Raw genomic sequence first — 23,800 nt, forward strand, 5'->3', positions numbered from 1 at the left:
TTTTTTACAGGCCCCTGCTCTCTGGGGTCATTACACTAATATATAAAATTTTAATATAAAGACAATTTGATAAGCAGCTTCTGTCCTTTAATGGTCATTCTCTACCTCCAGTCAGATTTGGTTAAAGTAAATTTTATGTAAAGTATTAAAACAAGGATAAAACAATGTGCAAACGTCAACAAGATTAAACAAATATATATAAGCCACTTGTTTAGATCCTGCGTCAAGCCTCTGAAGGTCACTCAGTAAAAGATCAACAACGTTCTTTATTTTCTTCATATATCTGCCAGGTTTTAAAACGACTGCAACACTTTATCTAAATTTAGGATAATTTATATTGTTTCCCATGAAATGACATTAACTCGGATCTGCTTTTTGTCTTTTATTCCTCTTGTGCAGACATTATACACATTTGGTCGTTTAAAACTTGGCACCTTTTTTGATGCCAATTTAACCTTTGAGCCACATATGCAAAATACGGTTAAAACTTTCTTCCATCTCAGAAATATTGCCAGATTGCGTCCGATGCTGTCGTTTCGTGTTGCTGAGAGACTGACCGACACTTTTGTGTTCGTCTCACACCTCCAGGGTCGGGGGTTCGATTCCCGCCTCCACCTTGTGTGTGTGGAGTTTGCATGTTCTCCCCATGCCTCGGGGGTTTCCTCCGGGTACTCCGGTTTCCTCCCCCGGTCCAAAGACATGCATGGTAGGTTGATTGGCATCTCTGGAAAATTGTCCGTAGTGTGTGAGTGTGTGTGTGAATGAGAGTGTGTGTGTGTGCCCTGCGATGGGTTGGCACTCTGTCCAGGGTGTATCCTGCCTCGATGCCCGATGACGCCTGAGATAGGCACAGGCTCCCTGTGACCCGAGAAGTTCGGATAAGCGGTAGAAGATGAATGAATGAATGAATGAACTTTACTTCCATGTTATAAATTAAACAGATGTTATATTAAACTTAAGTCTTGTCAACATTTTGGACAATTGTTTTGTTTTCATTGAGATATTGTTTAAAATCTTACTTTTTAAAGGGGGTGTACTCATTTACACTGAGCACTATATATATAAAAAACACAAATAACCCCAGATCCCTCTGCCACCGCAGGAAATATCTAACCAAATCTAACCAAAACTGAAAGCACACATACTAACTAAAATAATTCCACACATTTCGGTCCCTCAGCAGCTGAACACTGTCGTCATCAGGGAACATTGCTGGATTGTCTCAGTCCATGCACCACACGCACACACACGCACACACACACACACACACACACACACACACACACACACACCACACACACCGCACACACACACACACACACACACACACACACACACACACACACACACACCACACACACACACACACACACACACCACACACACACACACACACACACACACACACACACACACACACACACACACACACACACACACACACACACACACCCCTTCCATCTCAGAAATATTGCCAGATTGCGTCCGATGCTGTCGTTTCGTGTTGCTGAGAGACTGACCGACACTTTTACGTTCGTCTCACACCTCCAGGGTCGGGGGTTCGATTCCCGCCTCCACCTTGTGTGTGTGGAGTTTGCATGTTCTCCCCATGCCTCGGGGGTTTCCTCCGGGTACTCCGGTTTCCTCCCCCGGTCCAAAGACATGCATGGTAGGTTGATTGGCATCTCTGGAAAATTGTCCGTAGTGTGTGAGTGTGTGTGTGAATGAGAGTGTGTGTGTGTGCCCTGCGATGGGTTGGCACTCTGTCCAGGGTGTATCCTGCCTCGATGCCCAATGACGCCTGAGATAGGCACAGGCTCCCTGTGACCCGAGAAGTTCGGATAAGCGGTAGAAGATGAATGAATGAATGAATGAACTTTACTTCCATGTTATAAATTAAACAGATGTTATATTCTTATATATTATATATAATCGGTTTCCCCGTACCGATTACTACAATGCCGATTACTACAGGCTCCCCGTTAGGTTTGCCCGTTAGGTTTGCTCACCGGGCACTGAGGCAGGATACACCCTGGACGGAGTGCCAACCCATCACAGGGCACACACACACTCTCATTCACACACACACACATACTATGGACAATTTTCCAGAGATGTCAATTAACCGACCATGCATGTCTTTGGACCGGGGGAGGAAACCGGAGTACCCGGACACATTAAAATGACGCACAGCACAATTATTTAAACTGACACACAGAGAGCAAAACTTCTTCTCAAGTCTCCAAAAGTCTAAACACATTTTCTGCCTTACACACATTGTGCATTTCAAAATGGCACTTTTTAAATTCCCTGAACACAGTTCTCTGTATAAGACACAACAATCTGACATAAAGTCACATTTACATTTACATTTACATTTACAGCATTTGGCAGACGCCCTTATCCAGAGCGACGTACATAAGTGCTTAAATCTCTAACACTGAATACATTAATGCTGATTCACTAGGTTACAGACTTAAGATACCATGAGTTTAAAACATTTGTTCAAAGTTACAATGAAAAAGTGTCAAAGTTTTTTTTTTTTTTTTTTTTTTTAAATGCAAAGGATAAGGAAAGAAGTGCTAGGTGAAGTGCTTCCTGAATAACCAGTCGAGCAGTGCTGGTAGATCGGAGGTTACGGGGTGCAGTGCGAGGAATGATGAGGGCTTTGAGGTAAGAGGGAGCTGGTCCATTTTTGACTTTGTAGGCCAGCATCAGTGTTTTGAATCGGATGCGTGCAGCTACCGGAAGCCAGTGGAGGGATCGCAGCAGCGGGGTGGTATGCGAGAACTTTGGCAGGTTGAAGACAAGCCGGGCAGCTGCATTTTGGATCATTTGCAGAGGACGGATTGCGTTCATATGTAGACCTGCCAGCAGTGCATTGCAGTAATCCAGTCTAGAAATGACAAGAGACTGAACAAGTACCTGGGCAGTCTGTGTGGACAAAAATGGCCGAATCCTTCTAATGTTGTAGAGAAGAAACCGACATGAGCGAGTCACATTAGCAACATGAGAGGAAAAGGACAGTTGATTGTCCATGGTTACCCCAAGGTTGCGAGCTGTGGCTGAAGGGGAGATCAGATCGTTGTGCAAGGATATAGTAAGATCGTGACCTGGGGATGAATCACCTGGGATGAACAGCAGTTCAGTTTTGCTAGGATTGAGCTTTAACTGATGAGCAGTCATCCATGATGAAATTTCTGCCAGACATGCTGAGATCCGATCAGAAGCTGTGGCATCTGAGGGTGGGAAAGAGAAGATAAGTTGTGTATCATCAGCATAGCAGTGGTAAGAGAACCCATGTGATGAAATAACTTCACCAAGAGAGTGAGTATACAAGGAGAAAAGAAGAGGACCAAGTACTGAGCCCTGTGGGACGCCAGTGGAGAGTCTGCGTGGAGCAGATGTCACTCCCCTCCATGTTACTTGATATGAGCGTCCTTCCAGGTAGGAGGCAAACCATTCCCAAGCTGATCCGCAAATCCCAAGACTCTTGAGGGAGGATAAGAGAGTCTTGTGGTTGACCGTATCAAATGCTGCTGAAAGGTCAAGGAGGATAAGGACGGATGACAGTTTGGCTGATCTAGCAGTATGTAGCTTCTCAGAGACATCCAAAAGGGCTGTCTCTGTAGAGTGAGCTGCTTTAAAGCCAGACTGTTTGGGATCTTGGAGGTTGTTCTGTGAGAGATAGACAGACAGTTGGTTATAGACAATGCGTTCAAGAATTTTTGAAAGAAATGAGAGAAGTGATACCGGTCTGTAGTTACTGATGTCTGATGGATCCAGAGCAGGTTTCTTTAGGATGGGAATAACCCTTGCTCTCTTGAAAGTAGTTGGTACCTGACCAGATGCTATGGATCTATTGACGATAGTGGAAATGAAGGGCAAGAGGTCTTGTGAGATGGTCTGGAGCATAGTGGTAGGGAGTGGATCCAATGGGCAGGTGGTAGGATTGCAGGACTGGATGAGTTGTAAAATCTCTTCTGCTGCCACAGTTGAAAAATGTGACAACGAAGGTGTAGGCATGTTTGCCATTTCAAAACACTGCCATTCAAAATGACACTACATGAGCTACATGTGCCACCTGACCAAACACCTCAATGGTTAACTGTTAACACTTCAGTCAGGATGTGAGCACTATGAAAACACCACAGATGAGAACCTTTTTTTTTTTTACAACAACAATGGAAGACATTGCAGAAAGAGGAGGAGGAAGAGGGAGGTTGAGGATAAGAGGGGGAGGAAGAGTGAGAGGTAGAGCAGGTAGAGGAGTTCATGGTCAAAGAAGACAAACACTTTCAAATGAAATCAGAGCAACCTTAGTAGATCATGTCATCAACCATGGGCTGACAATGCGTGAGGATGGACAGAGAGTGCAGCCAAACCTGAGCTGTTTTACTGTCACCTCTGTCCTTTAGACTGGAGAACAGGTATGTAACCAATACACATGTAGTACACATGTAGTACACACCTAGTACCCCATGTCATAGTGTATCAGTTGGGTGACACCTGTTTACTTCATGAACTGTACAAGTTTCCTGTACAATTTACTCTACTTTGGGGGGAAATATGTAGGCTGCATTGTCCAAGCCCTATACTGTATATATATTTATTTAATTTTTTCTAAAGGACTGAGAGACGACACCATGGTGGAGGAAGGGGCCAAATGTTCACCGGGGTACAGGAAGCTGCCATTGTAAACTTGGTTCTGGAAAATAAGTCTGTCCACATCGGCTCGCATTCTCAAGCGAAACCAAATCAGAATGAAACAACTTTATAAGGTGCCGTTTGAGAGAAACTCTCAAAGAAACAGAGAGTTCAGACGAGCATACTGTATGTGGATGTAAGTACTATGTTGACTGCAGAACACTACACACAACATTGTGTCCCAGTGTACTGGATAACACCATATTTACTGATTTTGTTCTTTGTTTTCAGGGAGTACTGGAAATGGATGCTCATGCAATTCCGCATGAGTTCATCTTTATAGATGAGGCTGGGTTCTAACCTTGCAAAGTTTAGAAGAAGGGGGCACTGCCATCTCCAGTATGCATGGTGTCCTCCACCGTCATGCCAACCTTGGACCATACAACACAGCCCATATTCTCACATTTCTGGACAGACTTCACAACATTCTCATACCACCAGAGTGTATGAATGATGCAGACCATCAAAGAAACCGGTACGTTGTAGTAATGGACAACGTGAGCTTTCATCGTGCAGCCCCAGTCCAACACGGGTTTGCTGACCACCCAACATTTCTCGTGCAATACCTCCCACCATACTCACCATTTCTGAACCCCATAGAAGAGAACTTTTCGGCATGGCGGTGGAAGGTATACGACCGGCAGCCCTTTGTGCTCATGCCTCTTGTGCAGGCCATGGAAGAGGCATGTGATGAGATTGATGTGGGTGCAATTCAGGGATGGATAAGGCACTCAAGGCACTTCTGCCCTCGATGTCTGGCAAGGGAAGATATTGCCTGTGATGTTGACGAGGCATCGTGGCCAGATCCGGCTGTGCGGCAGGCAAGCTGCTGCCTAATTATTTTTCTTGCCTCTTTTTTTATTTTATTTTTATTGTAATATATTTTTCATGAAATTTTCTTTCAGTTTACTGTTTTTTGTAAGAATATTTTGTTCAGTCCCATATAAATATATCTGCTGTGTATATGTTGCACTGACTTGTTTACTGTAGTGAAAAAATAAATAAAGAAATGTTGCAACAGCATGTGTGTGTGTCTGCACATATTTCTGTGCATGTGAACAATCTGATGCATATTTTAGTATTATGGCAAAGCATACTAAAGATGGGGTGCTTCTCATTATGCCCAATAGTGTGGAGTTGGTTAGGCAAAAATCTGGTAATATGAATGAAGTGTGTGCCATTTCATGCAAAAGTTTGATTTTGATAATGCTATGTGTAGTTTCGGCTGCAGTGCTTCATTTTGCAGGTATTTTGCAGTTTGGGTGTGTGGTTTTGTGTATTGTGTTAAGTATTTTGAGAAAACCAGACTAGTTTGAAAAATTGTGTCTTAGCAATTGGAAAAAAACTGTAATGCTGGTTCACAAGGTTACAGACTTAAGATATCATGAGTTTTTTTAATGCAAAAATAGGGAAAGAAGTGCTAGGTGAAGTGTTTCCTGAATAAGTAGGTCTTCAACCGTTGTTTGAAAATAGAAAATGAAGTTCATCCCACCACCTCGGTGCAGAACAGAGAAGAGTCTTGTAGTAAACTTCCCTCTTACCCTGAGAGATGGTGGGACCAGTGGGGCAGTGCTGCAGATCTGAGGGTGTGAGGTGCAGTGTGAGGAGTGATGAGGGCTTTGGGGTAAGAGGGAGATGGTCTGGTTTTGGCTTTGTAGGTCAGCATCAGTGTTTAACTCTGATGTGTTCAGCTACAGGAGCCAGTGGAGGGATCGCAGCAGTGGGGTGGTGTGGAGAACTTAGGCAGGTTAAAAAGAAGCCGTGCATTATGGATCATTTGCTTAGGATGGATTGCGTTCATATGTAGACCTGCCAGTGGTATGTTGCAGTAATCCAGTCTAGAAATGACAAGAGACTGAACAGCAGTAGCTGTAGCTGTTGTAGCTCAGCAGTTAGGCTTACACATGCATAAGAATAATATTAATAAAATCTTTTTATTAAAGATTGGCTGAGACAGCTCTGGTTAAAATTCTAATTCAAGTTTTATTGTTCACACAAACACACACATACAGTACGACATGGCAGGTCATGGCATGATGTGTCTGTAACCCATACGTTGGATTCACATCAAAGAAAAGGAGGAAAATTATCTACCTTTAAACTGTATTGTAAGTTTATGCAACTTTCTCTTTCTGTTCACATTTTACATTTAACAAAGGAAACATATTCAACAACAGATGTTATACAACAATCCCAGTAACAAGAGAAATAAATATATATATATAACTCAAACAGTCTGTAACCAAATGTAGAAGTACCAAAGATCCCAATGTTAATGAAACAGACTTTAGTTACAGTATAATATAATATACAGTCCATCTGTATGAACTCCACCGTATCGCGTCCTTATCGACCCGAATCCAGAACAATCAGTGCGATGAAACAGTTTCAGCTCACAGAACACAAGCTGCAATCCTAACGCAATGAAACAGTTCAGGCTTGTATTTAGACAGAGATTCACGAGGATGGATTAAGACGTCTGCAACACTCAACTTCTCTAATAATCCATTTCATTTCACACACACACACACACACACACACACACACACACACACACACACACACACACACACACACACATATATATATATATATATGAATGTATTTTACATGACTAAACATGCTATGCATTAAGTGTAAATGAGAAACACTTATTCTGGGTTACATGTCCACTCTCTCACTGAGCCTCATTGAACTTCAGCTGGTAGATCTGATACTAACTCACAGATACAGTACAACATGGCAGGTATATCAGGTCTCCGGGCTTTCAATTAAATGTAAATAATTCTTTTCTCAAAATAATACATCAGGCTTACTGCAACAGTCTCGACAGCACACTTGACAATGTGGGTAGAGCTGGAGTGGATTACGTCTAGGCCACAGGCAGCTAGATGTAAGCTTTTTGATTACAGAGTAACTCTGGATCGTCTTTGTTTCATTATTTATAGTTGTAAAATATCTTGGTGTAATTATTGACTCTCATTTGAAACTCATAAATACTAAAATAGAATTCATTATTCTATAATAATTATTATATCTAACCACATATAATGACACTACATGAAGGAAACAAAGGGGAAAAAAGATTTTGACATATAGTGTATCTCTTACATGTAGTTTTAAATATAAAAATCAAATGAAATCGAAATCTCTTCAATTATACTTTAAACACAGCTTAATAAACATCTACATTTCTGTGCTCTTCAGGCATAACCTTCAACCAGTCTAATTTGGTTTATGTAAATTTCTATGGAAACTAAAGGACAGACATGGCAGTTTTACATAATCCATCAAGTCTGAAAGAAGAGAAATTCTACATAAGTTTAGCAGATATTTCACAACATCTCTGAAGGACACTTACAGTACAACATACTGTACTTGTTCTTTCAGTACTTTCATTCTACTTCTTTTATAGTACTTCACATACTTTATCCTCTTTTTGTGATCATTATATGACCTGCATAGTTTGAGATAAATAGTTATTTTTATAAACAACACTTGCATTGAATTTTCCACTGTAAACATTTTACAAGCCATCGATAGACTGTTGCAAAGAGAGAAGCCAATGAAGCCCCGGACACTGGTATCAGAAATCTGTACAGCCAAACATTCTAGGTTTGTGTTACCCTGAAATCACCAAAGTCCAGCTCAGGAGATACAGGGACTTTAGCATCCTACATTTATCCAATGGGTTACGCTCTAAACATCCCAAAAGAAGGTATACAAGTGATTTTTACCATTCATGAGTTATGCTGCATTCATGCAAGGTTCAGTAACACATTTTGTTCTATGTTACTGTACATAACTATGCAGAAATTAAACAGAAAACATTTCATCATTAACTTATTCCTACCAACAAGTATGTTACTAGGAGTTCATTATTAACTATTCAGTAATTACTCACTCCCACAAGCTCAGATTTGTTTGAGGTAAATTTCAGTGAAATTAAGGAAGGTGTCATCGAGCCTTTTAAAGGCAGATCAGATTCAGACATAATGCAGAAAGTCTCTGGAGGACATTGACTTCATATTTCAGGTATATTTAATGTTCTACTGTAATACAACAGTAATGTCTTAGCAGTTAAAAAGTAAAAATGCTTTATATAGCTTGACATGAGGGACAGTTTCTTATTTTTATTGTAGATGTGTTCTTTAGATGAGAGAAATTGTCACACAAGTGATTGTAGTTAAAATGAATTTCCTTCGTCACTGCCTTCTCTGGCTTACTTATTAAGGTTCTAAATCTGCACCTTGAAGCGATATGAATCAGAACTCTATATTGTTGTATATTATAGATTCATGCAATGCTGAGTGTGTTAGAAATATCATCTATAAAAGAATCAGTGTATTTTGTTTTATTTTACTAGAGGTTTAAAGCCTATAATATCCTGGCAAAGTTATTCACTATACTGAATGAGCCTTGGTCATAGTTTTAGCGAGTGCAATCACTAACACAAGGCTCTCCAAGTGAGACCCTCCATGGTCATCTTTAGGCTATCTGTATGATATCATCCAGAGTTCATGGCAATATTTAATGCACAGTGTGTGATCAGGAGATGGAGGCTCACATATCCTGAGAGAGTACAAAGAGAGAAATAGCTATGCTGTTGTGGTGTAAGTGGATGTACATTATTATTCGGAATTATCAAAGGTAACTAAAAGGGACAGACAAAAGTTAATAAACAGTGTTTCATATAACATAGAGCCTCTTATTTGGGAATTTAAAAACGTTTCTTATTTCATAGAAAGTTTCCCAACACCATCAGTGATGGAGCAGCATTTCTTCATACTCCTGTTTTTCACAGGTGAGAGATTTTTATTAGGGATTTCAACAATACACATTTCTAAATTATTGGAAGATTATTTTTAGCACATTCTGTTCTACAAGTCTAGATATAATATTTCATATTTCTTAAAGAGAAAAGTAAAAATTTTCACTTTTCTGACTTTGACTCAGTTCTCAGTGTAATATAGTGTTTTTACTGGTCTAATTTTGCACTGTTATACAGTTATAATTAATAATTCAGAACATGTGTGGAAGATGAAAATCTCATTAAAATAAAGCCATTAAACTGCCTTCCACAGGATTTGTCCCCCTCACACTGCCTGTCCCTCATAAGTACTATCTGATCCAACAAGGGGAAATGTGGATTTCTGCTCAGGCTTACTGTAAGGTCAACCACAGTGACCTGGCTATAATTGAAAGTAACAATAACATGATTCGCCTTCAAAATGAAGCACAAAGACAACAATTCAGTTCTAGTGCTTGGATTGGACTGTGGAATGATGTCAACAGCTGGTACTGGTCTTATGGATATTGGCCACTGGGAAATATGAGAAAATGGGCTGGTGTGGAGCCTAACAATAGTGGTGGACATCAAGAGTGTGTCGCAATCGTTACCACGGGTTGGGCAGATAGAACATGTACAGAAACATTTCCTTTTCTGTGCTTTGATGGTGAGAAGGTCCATAATTCTGAACAGTGTAAAGTCTCATATACTAAAATGTTAAAATATAAATTTTAGTTCAAATTTGTACAAAATGTGCAAAAAAATGTTTCATTTGTTTTCTTATACCTGAGACAGCTCGTGTATTTTAATGTTGTATCCTGTTTAGAACACAATTAATGTGAACGTTCAGGGTGAATTAATTGTGTTTTTTAAATTATTTCAGACAGGGAAACTGGAAACTCCAGATATATTTATTATTCTCAATTAAAGTCTTGGTATGATGCTCAGAGTTACTGCAGACAGTATCACACAGACCTGGCCAGCACAAGAGATGCAACAGAATACTCAGTTGTATATAATTTGGTAACTTCTTTGACAAGATACACTTGGATTGGTTTGACCAGACACTCCTGGAAGTGGACAGACCAAACCAACTTCTCTACCATCAGTTGGATGCCTGGAAAACCTGATAATGTCCTGGGGAATGAAAACTGTGGTTATTTAAATAATAGTCAGGCCATTGATGCAAAGTGCTCTGATGTAATGCCATTCTTCTGTTACTCAGGTAAGTTCATTCAGCCTCGTGTCTAAACCAATATACAGTTTTTTGAATCTCAAATTAATTCAAGTTTTTCTGTGTATGTATATGTGTATGTATATGTATATGTATATGTGTATGTGTATGTGTATGTATATGTGTATGTGTATGTGTATGTATATGTGTATGTATATGTATATGTGTATGTATATGTGTATGTGTATGTATATGTATATGTATATGTATATATGTATGTATATGTATATGTCTGTGCATCTCTACTCAGTAATCACAGGAAAAATGCAAGTTATAAGAATTACGGTCCAGTCCAGTCAGGATATGAATGATCCTGCTGTAATGTCTGCCACACTAGAGCAGGTCAGACATCATCCACTAAACCCCACTTGTAATGTACACACATGGACAAAATTACCGGTACACTTCCATTACAGAGAGAAAGATCCACGATGGTCAATGAATTAACATGAAACAGACAAAAGTAATAATACATAAAAATTTACTGAAAACTATGTAATGAAAATCAGGCATTGCTTTTGGTTCAACAGAAGCATTTAAATAACAAACTAATGACACATACACACTGTATTTTAATCAGTATGTCAATGTTTATCTTTTGCAGCATTTTAACACTTTAACAAGGATGTATATATACTGCTTTATGTTAGCAAGAAAATATGATTTTGTTTTTCAGATCAAACAAAAATGGAAAGCTCTTGGGCTGGCAGACGACATCACTGTGAGATGGAGAGTACGATCACAGGGAGCGGTGTTTCAGAAAAAGTAGAATAATGAAATGAACCAGGAAAAGAGTGACATCTGTTTGTAAAATTTAATAATTCTGTAGTTCACTACTAATGATGAGGGAAAAGCCATTTTGACATGATTTATTTGGGTTTATTTATTTGATACAATATTGATATTTATCATTTATTTATCATTAACTTTTTTTTTTCAAATTTTGCTGATACAGAAAGTTTGTATTTAAATGTAGAATATTTAAACGTAGAATATTTAAATGTAGGCATTGTTTTTACTGAATAATCCAATTACTGTTATAGATACCAATAGAGAATCAAACAACAGTGAAATAATAAAAAAGAGACAAACACAATTTCTTTTTGTGTTGGTGAATGACTTGTTACTTGCCTCTAATCAGGGTTGTGTGTCCTTGCTGGTGTTACTTGATCTTGACATTGATCGTACTATTCTTCTTGAATAGAAAATATACTAGAACATGTTGTTGGTGTTAAGGGGACAGTCCTCTCCTGGATCAGGTCTTATTTGACAGATCGTTATCAGTTTGGTGACATGGTGACATTGGTGTCTTCTCTAAGCATAATGTTTAGTGTTCCACAGGGTTCTGGTTTTAGATTTTATCCCTACTGCTTTTCTTCTTATATACAAACTCTTGGTGCCGTTATTGGTAAACATAATATTAGCTACCACTGTTATGCTGATGAGTAGTAAACAGCTATACAGCAACATGTAGAGCAATTAGCAGCTTTGTTGATCAAGCTGTATGAGCATGTAACCTCGTGCACTTGGTATGAAGCATTACTGCACAAGCCGCATGATACCAGGCACATGAACCTGTAGTGTGGCTACCATTAAAGCCCATAGGGCACAGACCCCACATTAGTTTGAAGCTGTTTTTTCAAAGATCTTGAAACATTAAAAAGGTTTGCTGTCGCTCCACGGACACGTTCGGCTTTGTTGATTCTGTTGAGTTGCATCACAACCTTGGCCTTTTTTAGCAGAATTTTCTATAACACTGGCACATATCTTCTGTCTGAATGATTTTTTTAGATAATTCATCACCCTGATACCTTTAAATTTGGTCTGAAAACACATTTGTTTTTTTCTGTTTCGATAATTCGGTAAGTCTGATTTGAGATAATGTGAATTGTTAAAAATGCTATACAAATAAACTGAATTATTTCAGAGATGCTGCTTTTACTTAACCGTAATAGAGCTGAAAGAGAAAAGTGAGCGTCCACAAGTTCCTAGCGCACAGAACAATACATTAATATAAAATGATTTATTAAAAACAATAATTTTATATTAATGTATTGTTCTGTGCGCTAGGAGCTTGTGGACGCTCACTTTTCTCTTTGAAGTAAACGTAAAAAGTTCTTCTAAAACAAGAAGAGTTTTATATTATATATTATATATATAATATAATATATATAATATAATATATATTATTTATATATTATATGACTACATAGTAAGCCAAAAGTTATGGTGTTATTAAATGGTAAAAGTGGACACCAAAATTTTATACATGATGTAATGATGTCAGTCTTGAATCAGATCAGTTCATGTGTGTGTGTGTTCTCTACAAACAGTGTGTCCAATGAATGACGTCATTAATTAACTAATATTCACAAAGACCAAATAAATAAATGTTATTTTTATTTAGTATTGATATCGCATTAATATTTAGTTTGTGCTACAACTCTGGTAATAAGAATAGTGACATTTCACTGCTTTTGGTTGCCGCCGTTATAGATAAACGCCTCCAGCGTCTGGTCTCCCTTGATGGTGATTGGTTATTTAAGGAGTTCTGCCTGGCAATAAGATGCAGTGATTGGTAGAATAATCCTATAGGCGGTCCTTAATGCCTGTTGCTGCTGCCGGAAAGTTCTGGAATTAATCTTCTCGTCGTTCGCCATTTTAAACTCGGTAAGTAAACTTATTACGCAGAAATTAATTGAAAATATTAATTTAATTGTCAAATATGTTTGTTTAAAGCTTAATTTTACATTTATATAACAAAGACCCGCCCAGTCATCATTACAGATCTTTCAGTTGTGTTTCCGACTTTGCTAACATCGCTATCAATTTTGTGAACATTATTTTAAAAATCATATTGAGAACAGAATTTGACTTGTAAGATGTAAATTCTTTATACTTTAGTTAATTGTGTGTTTTTAGGAAGAAAAAAGTGTTCCTCAGCAGTCCATCTTCACATTTATCATCAATAATGAATTGTCTAGCTAACCTATCCGTATTTAGGCTGGTTTTATTAATGACATTAATTTTGTAAAAATTATATAATAATATAATAATAAATAATAAAATATAATTTTCTTTATGATGTTTTGTCAATGACTGTCGGTTTTATTTATATTTTCAATTGTTTTTTATATTGCAGGTGAAACAAGAACATGTGGAAATGTAAGTATTGCATTTTTAACTCTGAAAAAAGAGGGTGACTTCTCAAACATTACCGTTTGAAACATGGTGGTCATACAAAAACTACCCTTTCCATGCCTACACCACAATTGTCTTTGTACGTTCATCTCCATTAGTAGCTTGAAGGTTTGCTTTGTGCTTGTGTGTGGCCAATGTGGTAGTACGTGGCTAATAACAATGTCAAAATAAGTGATGTGTTTAGTAATGTGTATATATATATATGTATTTAGTGTGAATTCTGGTAAATATGCATTGATGTTCTACAATAAATGCATGATCACAATATAGATTTATTCTTGTGTCTTCACTAGTTGTCTGATCATTGCAATTGGATCCTTGATGTGCCAGTGGGGATCTTATTCGAGCACACCGATCTTCAGCCCCCCCCAACTCCTTGCATTTGAATTCCTCGATTGGAATAATATTTGAAGGTCAAGTGGTAATGGACAAGATGCCGTAATTTATATCATTTATCTGTACAATTTTGTACAGTGTGGCTGTGACCAGTTCTGTTTCATTTATTGAAATTTAAATGTTTTAATGTTTAAACAATTTTGCACAATAAATACATTCAATATGCTGTTCAATGTGTTTTTTGGACTGAATAAAGCTTTAACAGTCAAAAGAACAATGATGTCTTTCAATTCAATTTATAATCATTTGCAATTTCAGTTTAATTTTTAAGTTGACATAAATATGTAAGTAAGTGAACTTAATAGTTTAAGTGCAAATTATAAAACACCAAGTTAGATGAACTTAACAATTTAAGTACAGTCTACATGAGCACCAAGTTAAGTGAACTTAAATAAACAAGTTTTGGAAAATCCTTTACTCAATAGGTTGAGTTCATTGAACTTATTAGGGTTTTCAGTGTAGGAAATGTAGTGGAGTAAAAGTGAAAGTTGACATAAATTTAAATAGCGAAGAAATATTCTGAATATTTAGTTCAGAATATGAATACATATGAATTACTCACCACACTGGGAATATATAGTTTTAAGTTATTGTTTCAAACTGGAAAGGTTTTAGAAGTTCAGCGAGGTTTTAACATGACAACAACATGGCTTTCTCCCTCAGAGGGTTTTTTAACTGCAACATTTTTCTAAGCTATCCCACGTGTGCACCGTCCTTAATGGGGCAGAACCCAACACATGGGTTGACAATGATTTTGTAATTTTAGTAATAAGTTCAAGTGGCTTTATTGTCATTGTAATCATATACAGATGCCACAGTATACAGCAAAATGAAACAACATTTCTCCAGGACTATAGGCATTAAACACCATTCCTGACGTGATCATCTCTGATCATCAGATACAGATACAGTACAAAAATCATGCAACAATCAAGCTGCATTATGATCTGTATGAGAAAGACAGGGCAGTGACAATTAGTACACAGTTCTAATGTGTTATAAACTGCATAACAGATATTAATTGTTCAGAATTAATAATAAATGCTATAAATTTAAACATCACATACTAGGTAGCAGCAAAAACGCAGGTGGTAGATGGAGTATTTTGTTTACAGTCTTATAACAGAAATATAGGGAAAAAATGTGCAATTTACTAAATGTAAATAATAAAGATAATATACATCATTTATTGTAGACACTTTATAAACTGACACTCAACTATAGGCTGTAATAAAGAAAGACTCTTAAAAGCCAAAGAAGCTTTAGGTCCAAAATTGAATTAACGGGATTTTGATCAGAAGCATTACAGTTGTACATATATATATATATATATATATATATATATATATATATATATATATATATATATATATATATATATATAGTTAAAAATGTTTATCAGTGACTATAACAGCCAAGCAAACCCTGAGGCTGTGGAGGAGGTACAATTATATGATCCAATGTCTATTATATGATCCGATGTCATAGAAATGATTGTACATTTACGTACATTTACATTTACAGCATTTGGCAGACTCTTATCCAGAGCGACATACATAAGTGTTTAAATCTCTCTCATCTGACACATTAATGCTGGTTCACAAGGTTACAGACTTAAGATATCATGAGTTTTTTTAATGCAAAAAATAGGGAAAGAAGTGCTAGTTGAAGTGTTTCCTGAATAAGTAGGTCTTCAACCGTTGTTTGAAAATAGAAAATTAAGTTCATCCCACCACCTCGGTGAAGAACAGAGAAGAGTCTTGTAGTAAACTTCCCTCTTACCCTGAGAGATGGTGGGACCAGTGGGGCAGTGCTGTAGATCTGAGGGTGTGAGATGCAGTGTGAGGAGTGATGAGGGCTTTGGGGTAAGAGGGAGATGGTCTGGTTTTGGCTTTGTAGGTCAGCATCAGTGTTTAACTCTGATGTGTGCAGCTACAGGAAGCCAGTAGAGGAATCCCAGCAGCGGGGTGGTGTGGAGAACTTAGGCAGGTTAAAAAGAAGTCATGCATTATGGATCATTTGCTTAGGATGGATTGCGTTCATATGTAGACCTGCTAGCGGTATGTTGCAGTAATCCAGTCTAAAAATGACAAGAGACTGAACAGCAGTAGCTGTAGCTGTTGTAGCTCAGCAGTTAGGCTTACACATGCATAAGAATAATATTAATAAAATCTTTTTATTAAAGATTGGCTGAGACAGCTCTGGTTAAAATTCTAATTCAAGTTTTATTGTTCACACAAACACACACATACAGTACGACATGGCAGGTCATGGCATGATGTGTCTGTAACCCATACGTTGGATTCACATCAAAGAAAAGGAGGAAAATTATCTACCTTTAAACTGTATTGTAAGTTTATGCAACTTTCTCTTTCTGTTCACATTTTACATTTAACAAAGGAAACATATTCAACAACAGATGTTATACAACAATCCCAGTAACAAGAGAAATAAATATATATATATAACTCAAACAGTCTGTAACCAAATGTAGAAGTACCAAAGATCCCAATGTTAATGAAACAGACTTTAGTTACAGTATAATATAATATACAGTCCATCTGTATGAACTCCACCGTATCGCGTCCTTATCGACCCGAATCCAGAACAATCAGTGCGATGAAACAGTTTCAGCTCACAGAACACAAGCTGCAATCCTAACGCAATGAAACAGTTCAGGCTTGTATTTAGACAGAGATTCACGAGGATGGATTAAGATGTCTGCAACACTCAACTTCTCTAATAATCCATTTCATTTCACACACACACACACACACACACACACACACACACACACACACACACACATATATATATATATGAATGTATTTTACATGACTAAACATGCTATGCATTAAGTGTAAATGAGAAACACTTATTCTGGGTTACATGTCCACTCTCTCACTGAGCCTCATTGAACTTCAGCTGGTAGATCTGATACTAACTCACAGATACAGTACAACATGGCAGGTATATCAGGTCTCCGGGCTTTCAATTAAATGTAAATAATTCTTTTCTCAAAATAATACATCAGGCTTACTGCAACAGTCTCGACAGCACACTTGACAATGTGGGTAGAGCTGGAGTGGATTACGTCTAGGCCACAGGCAGCTAGATGTAAGCTTTTTGATTACAGAGTAACTCTGGATCGTCTTTGTTTCATTATTTATAGTTGTAAAATATCTTGGTGTAATTATTGACTCTCATTTGAAACTCATAAATACTAAAATAGAATTCATTATTCTATAATAATTATTATATCTAACCACATATAATGACACTACATGAAGGAAACAAAGGGGAAAAAAGATTTTGACATATAGTGTATCTCTTACATGTAGTTTTAAATATAAAAATCAAATGAAATCGAAATCTCTTCAATTATACTTTAAACACAGCTTAATAAACATCTACATTTCTGTGCTCTTCAGGCATAACCTTCAACCAGTCTAATTTGGTTTATGTAAATTTCTATGGAAACTAAAGGACAGACATGGCAGTTTTACATAATCCATCAAGTCTGAAAGAAGAGAAATTCTACATAAGTTTAGCAGATATTTCACAACATCTCTGAAGGACACTGACAGTACAACATACTGTACTTGTTCTTTCAGTACTTTCATTCTACTTCTTTTATAGTACTTCACATACTTTATCCTCTTTTTGTGATCATTATATGACCTGCATAGTTTGAGATAAATAGTTATTTTTATAAAACAACACTTGCATTGAATTTTCCACTGTAAACATTTTACAAGCCATCTATAGACTGTTGCAAAGAGAGAAGCCAATGAAGCCCCGGACACTGGTATCAGAAATCTGTACAGCCAAACATTCTAGGTTTGTGTTACCCTGAAATCACCAAAGTCCAGCTCAGGAGCTCACACACACAATGTTAAAGAATAGTGTGTCTGCACTTATATGAAATCAGATCAGGCACGAACATAGAAATGAACCTGAGTGAATATTAATGTATTTACTAACTTTTCGTCTTTCTTTACCTTTAAACTGTATTGTAAGTTTATGCAACTTTCTCTTTCTGTTCAAATTTTACATTTAACAAAGGAAACATATTCAACAACAGATGTTATACAACAATCCCAGTAACAAGAGAAATAAATATAAAAATCGAACCGAATCCAGAACAATCACAGTGCGATGAAACAGTTCAGGCTTGTATTTAGACAGAGTTTCATGAGGATGGATTAAGACGTCTGCAACACTCGACACTTCTCTAATAATCCATTTCATTTCACACACAAAAAACTACACACACACACACACACACACACACACACACACACACACACATATATATATATATATATATATATATGAATGTATTTTACATGACTAAACATGCTATGCATTAGGTAGAAAAAGAAAACAAATAGTGCAGGGGTGTCAAACTCAAATTCACAGTGGGCCAAAATATAAAACTGAGATAAAGTCACCTCCTTGAACCGCCACCTTATTGTGGTGGAGGGGTTTGCGTGCCTAAATGATCCTAGGAGCTATGTTGTCTGGGGCTTTTTGCCCCTGCTAGGGTCTCCCAAGGCAAACAGGTCCTGGGTGACAGGCCAGACAAAGAGCGGTTCAAAGACCCCCTGATGAGAAAAGTTAAATCAAGGTCTGTGATGTTGCCCGGTAAGGCGCAACCGGGGCCCCGCCCTGGTGCCAGGCCCAGGGTTGGGGCTCGCATGCGAGCGCCTGGTGGCCGAGTCGTGCCCCACGGGGGGCTCAGCCCGAAAGAGCGACGTGCGGCCGATCTCCTGTGGGCCCACCACCTGCAGTAGAAACCGTAAGGGGCCGTGCAATGTGGATTGGGTGGCAGTCGAAGGCGGGGGCCTTGGCAACCCAATCCCCAGACACGGAATCTGGCACTAGGGACATGGAATGTCACCTCGCTGTGGGGGGGAGCCTGAGCTGGTGCGGGAGGTTGAGAGATACCAATTAGCCATAGTTGGGCTTGCCTCCACACACAGCTTGGGCTCTGGAATCCAACTCCTTGAGAGAGCCTGGACTCTCTATTACTCTGGAGTTGCCCATGGTGAGAGGCGTCGGGCTGGTGTGGGCTTGCTCATAGCCCCCCAGCTCACCCCGGAGTTCACCCCGGTGAACGAGAGGGTCGTTTCCCTGCGCGTTCGGGTCGGGGATAGGTCTCTCATGGTTATTTGTGCTTACGGGAGTAGCAGATTTCAAATGGCACCTCTCGGACACCCAGACACACACGGACACACCAGGTTGCAGATTTATCTCGGACTGAATTTATTTTATTTATTTATTTTATTTTTATTTATTATTGCTGGTAAAACATGACCATGCTGAATACCATCTCAAGCCTTTCCAATGCCAAACTCTCATTTGGTGCAAAGACCAAGAGGTCATCTAGGTAACAGAGTATTGTCAGGAAGTTCTGGTCCCTGAATATACCCATCATGAGACGCATAAAACTTGCGGGACTGCTACACAATCCTTGAGGGAGCCTGTTGAACTCGTATAACACCACGGGCGTTGTAAAGGCAATAAGCTTCTTATCTTCCTCGGCCATTGCTATGTTGTAAAATCCTGAGGTGAGATCCATTGTACTAAATATGCCATTGCCTCCGAGCGCAGCTAAACAGTCTGCCTGATGTGGCGAGGGGTGCGCGTCCTTACTGGTGCGAGCATTAAGCCACCGATAGTCAACACATATGCGTAGGTCTCCGCTTTTCTTCTAGACAAGCACCAACGGTGAGGCCCACTCACTAGAGGATTTAGTGAACAAAAACAACCAGAATAAGTAACCAAAACTTATGAGGTGTAAATATATAGATTACAAATGACCAAAATATTTAACAAAATTGTGTTAGGAAAAACCAACAGTCCTTTAAAGGGTGTATATATGTATGTCAATGTCCAAAATGTGAACGTGCAACAAATGTAGCAGTCTGTGATTTCGGCAAACTTCACAATGTTTAGGTAAGTATGTGTGTGTGCGAACATCCGAATAACATCACTTGAATTTCTGTTATGAAGACACTCTGATCACACAGTACAGCACCTTGATGTCACAGCACATTGCTTGACCCCGGCGATCAGCTGCGGCTGCCCAAGTGATCCGGGTCACGGCACCAGTTTTATGTATCAGATTTCAAATGGCACCTCTCGGACACCCAGACACACACGGACACACCAGGTTGCAGATTTATCTCGAACTGAATTTATTTCTCCTTTAACAGAGTAGGGTATAATTAGTCACACACACCCGGAAACACTCTCTCATACCGCTTCCTTGCTCACTCGCGGTGCCTCTAAGCACGCGCTAAATATGAGCAGCATGCTTGTAGTATAATTACAGGTTGGTAGTGCAGAATAAACAATATATAATTTTAACTTGTGCAAAATAATAGTGTTAATATTTAAATGTAATTACCTCAAAATTACATACAATACATAACAAATAAAAGCATTAAACTTGTGCATAATAAAGTTTCAAGCATAGGAACACAACACATGAGAAACCGCCACACAGGCATCAATATTATCTCGCCACACTCAAAATTAGCAAATGTTCATCAACCATCACACAGATGGCACATTTAAACAACTAACTGCAAATAAACAAGATAAAAACATACCTTTAACAGAGTAGAGTGGGGTATAATTAGTCACACACACCCGGAAACACTCTCTCATCCCTGTATTGGGAAACACGTGCGAACCAAGCGCACATTAACTCAAACAAAACAAACACCATTTTCAAAAAAAACATTACTACATTGGTGAATATTTTAGAATTAAACCTTGAGACAGTGCTTTCATCACAAACAAAAGGTTTATCATCTCAAATGGCCTTTAAATAAATAAAAGAAACGAGAGAGCGAAATTACCTACCGCTTCCTTGCTCACTCGCGGTGCCTCTAAGCACACGCTAAATACTAAAAATGACCCCACCTACAACAACGGTAGGAACCCCAAATAATGCAAATAAAATATAACAGCAAGTTTTGCTGAAATAATAAATCTTAATACTATAACAGAACTTTGTTGACATTTTAAATTTAACTTGTTACACGGGCCAAATGGCAGTGTAGAGTTGGGTCTTCTTGGCATGTCTGGAAAGGGTGCTGGAAAGTGCTCCGACCGGGAACTCCGTTGTTCTACTGGGGGACTTCAACACTCACGTGGGCAGTGACAGTGACACCTGGAGGGGCATGATTTGGAGGAACGGCCCTCCCGACCTGAACCCGAGTGGTGTTCCGTTATTGGACTTCTGTGCTAGTCACAGTTTGTCCATAACGAACACCATGTTCAAGCATAAGGGTGTCCATCAGTACACATGGCACCAGGACACCCTATGTCGGAGGTTGATGATCGACTTTGTGGTTGTTTCATCTGACCTCCAGCCGTATGTCTTGGACACTCGGGTAAAGAGAGGGGCGGAGCTGTCAACTGATCACCACCTGGTGGTGAGTTGGATCCGATGGCGGGGGAGGAATTTGGACAGACTTGGCAGACCCAAACGTACTGTGAGGGTCTGCTGGGACCATTTGACAGAGTCTCCGGTCAGAGAGATCTTCAACTCCCACCTCCGGCAGAGCTTCAACCAGATCCAGAGGGAGGTTGGAGACATTGAGTCAGAGTGGACCATGTTCTCCACCTCCATTGATGACACGGCCGCTCGGAGCTGTGGCCGTAAGATCTCTGGTGCCTGTTGTGGTGGCAATCCCCGAATCCGGTGGTGGACCCCGGAAGTAAGGGATGCTGTCAAGCTGAAGAAGGAGTCCTATCGGGGGACTCCGGAGGCAGCTGATAAGTACCGAAGAGCCAAGTGAGCTTCAGCCCGGGTGGTTGCGAGGCAAAAACTCGGGTCTGGGAGGAGTTCGGTGAGGCCATGGAGAAGGACTATCGGTTGGCCTCGAAGAAATTCTGGCAAACCGTTCGGCACCTCAGGAGGGGGAAGCAGTGCTCTGCCCACACTGTTTACAGTGGGAGTGGGAATCTGCTGACTTTGACTGGTGACATCCTCGGACGGTGGAAGGAATACTTCGAGGTTATCCTCAACCCCACCGACATGTCTTCCACTGAGGAAGCAGAGGGTGGGGGCTCAGTTGTGGACTCGTTGATTCCCCAAATCTCTCTGACTGGAGGGTTTGCAGCCGCGTGTGAAGCAGCGGGGATGAGTATCAGCACCTCCAAGTCTGAGGCCATGGTTCTCAGTCGGAAAAGGGTTGCTTGCCCCCTTCAGGTTGATGGAGAGCTCCTGCCTCAAGTGGAGGAGTTTAAGTATCTTGGGGTCTCGTTCACGAGTGAGGGAAGGATGGAGCGGGAGATCAACAGGCAGATTGTTGTGTCTTCTGCAGTGATGCAGTCGATATACCCATCTGTTGATGTGAAGAAAGAGCTGAGCCACAAGGCGAAGCTCTCTATTTACCATTCGATCTACGTTCCTACCCTCACCTATGGTCATGAGCTTTGGGTCATGATCGAAAGGACGAGATCCCGGATACAGGCGGCCGAAATGAGTTTCCTTCGCAGGGTTGCTGGCCGCTCCCTTAGAGATAGGGTGAGGAGCTCAGTCACTCGGGAGGAGCTCAGAGTAGAGCCGCTGCTCCTCCACATCGAGAGGAGTCAGCTGAGGTGGCTCGGGCATCTGTTTCGGATGCCTCCTGGACACCTCCCTGGGGAGGTGTTCCGGGCATGTCCAACCGGGAGGAGGCCCCAGGGAAGACCTAGGACACGCTGGAGGGACGATGTCTCTCGGCTGGCCTGGGAACGCCTCAGTATTCCCCCGGAAGAGCTGGAGGAAGTGTCTGGGGAGAGGGAAGTCTGGGCATCCCTTCTTAGACTGCTGCCCCCGCGACCCGGCCCCAGATAAGCGGTAGAAGATGGATGGATGGATGGATGGATGGATGGAGATAAAGTCATGGGCCAAAGTGAATATTTATTGAAAAATCAACTGCAATTAACTGATATGTAATGTTCAACCTTTTTCATATGGAAACAAACTTTAGTTTTGCTTAAACACAGGATTTGGAGCAACACCCGAGTTTTTTCCCCGAGTCAATAACTCCTGAGCTAAACGCTGTTACTACACAAAACGCGGTTGTAGCTGCCTCTCTACATTACTATGATAGAAAATAGGTGTTATTTGTGTAGTAACAGCGTTTAGCTCAGGAGATATTGACTCGGGAAACTCCAAACTGTGAATATGTGGCCAACTTCCTGCTCCTTCAGTTCTCTCCAGTGCTGGAAAGCTGATCCTATATTAACCTACTTCTTGCCTTATCATAAGCCTTTCTTCTCTTTCTTTCTTTGTTTCTATCCTCCATGTCAATGTAAAAACCGCTTTCTGCTAACGTCACACATGCACACTGAACACTCTCTCTGCCCAAATTGACAAGACATGCCACTTTCTGCTCATTGGCTGCACGTTTATTTTGATTTTTGTTTTGATTTTTGTTTATTATTCGGCCCGACTCTTTTTCTGA

General features: G+C 39.7%; 1 protein-coding gene and 1 long non-coding RNA gene across 2 annotated transcripts; both read left to right on the plus strand.

Annotated features, from left to right (window-relative positions):
- The first annotated feature begins 8,629 nt into the window (after positions 1 to 8,629).
- LOC113640111 (putative C-type lectin domain family 20 member A) lies at positions 8,630 to 11,747 on the plus strand. The gene is made up of 6 exons (XM_027142473.2): positions 8,630 to 8,742; positions 9,452 to 9,511; positions 9,792 to 10,163; positions 10,380 to 10,721; positions 10,981 to 11,072; positions 11,407 to 11,747. The coding sequence occupies exons 2-6, from the start codon at positions 9,475 to 9,477 to the stop codon at positions 11,497 to 11,499; spliced, it is 936 nt and encodes a 311-aa protein (XP_026998274.2). The 5' UTR covers positions 8,630 to 8,742; positions 9,452 to 9,474; the 3' UTR covers positions 11,500 to 11,747.
- A 1,522-nt stretch (positions 11,748 to 13,269) lies between these two features.
- LOC113640110 lies at positions 13,270 to 14,492 on the plus strand. The gene is made up of 3 exons (XR_003439960.2): positions 13,270 to 13,400; positions 13,873 to 13,895; positions 14,225 to 14,492. It is a non-coding gene; the product is annotated as an uncharacterized LOC113640110 (long non-coding RNA).
- The last annotated feature ends 9,308 nt before the right edge of the window (positions 14,493 to 23,800 follow it).

The sequence above is a fragment of the Tachysurus fulvidraco genome, chromosome 8 (genome assembly GCF_022655615.1).
Source record: "Tachysurus fulvidraco isolate hzauxx_2018 chromosome 8, HZAU_PFXX_2.0, whole genome shotgun sequence".
In the NCBI taxonomy this organism is placed as follows: domain Eukaryota; kingdom Metazoa; phylum Chordata; class Actinopteri; order Siluriformes; family Bagridae; genus Tachysurus; species Tachysurus fulvidraco.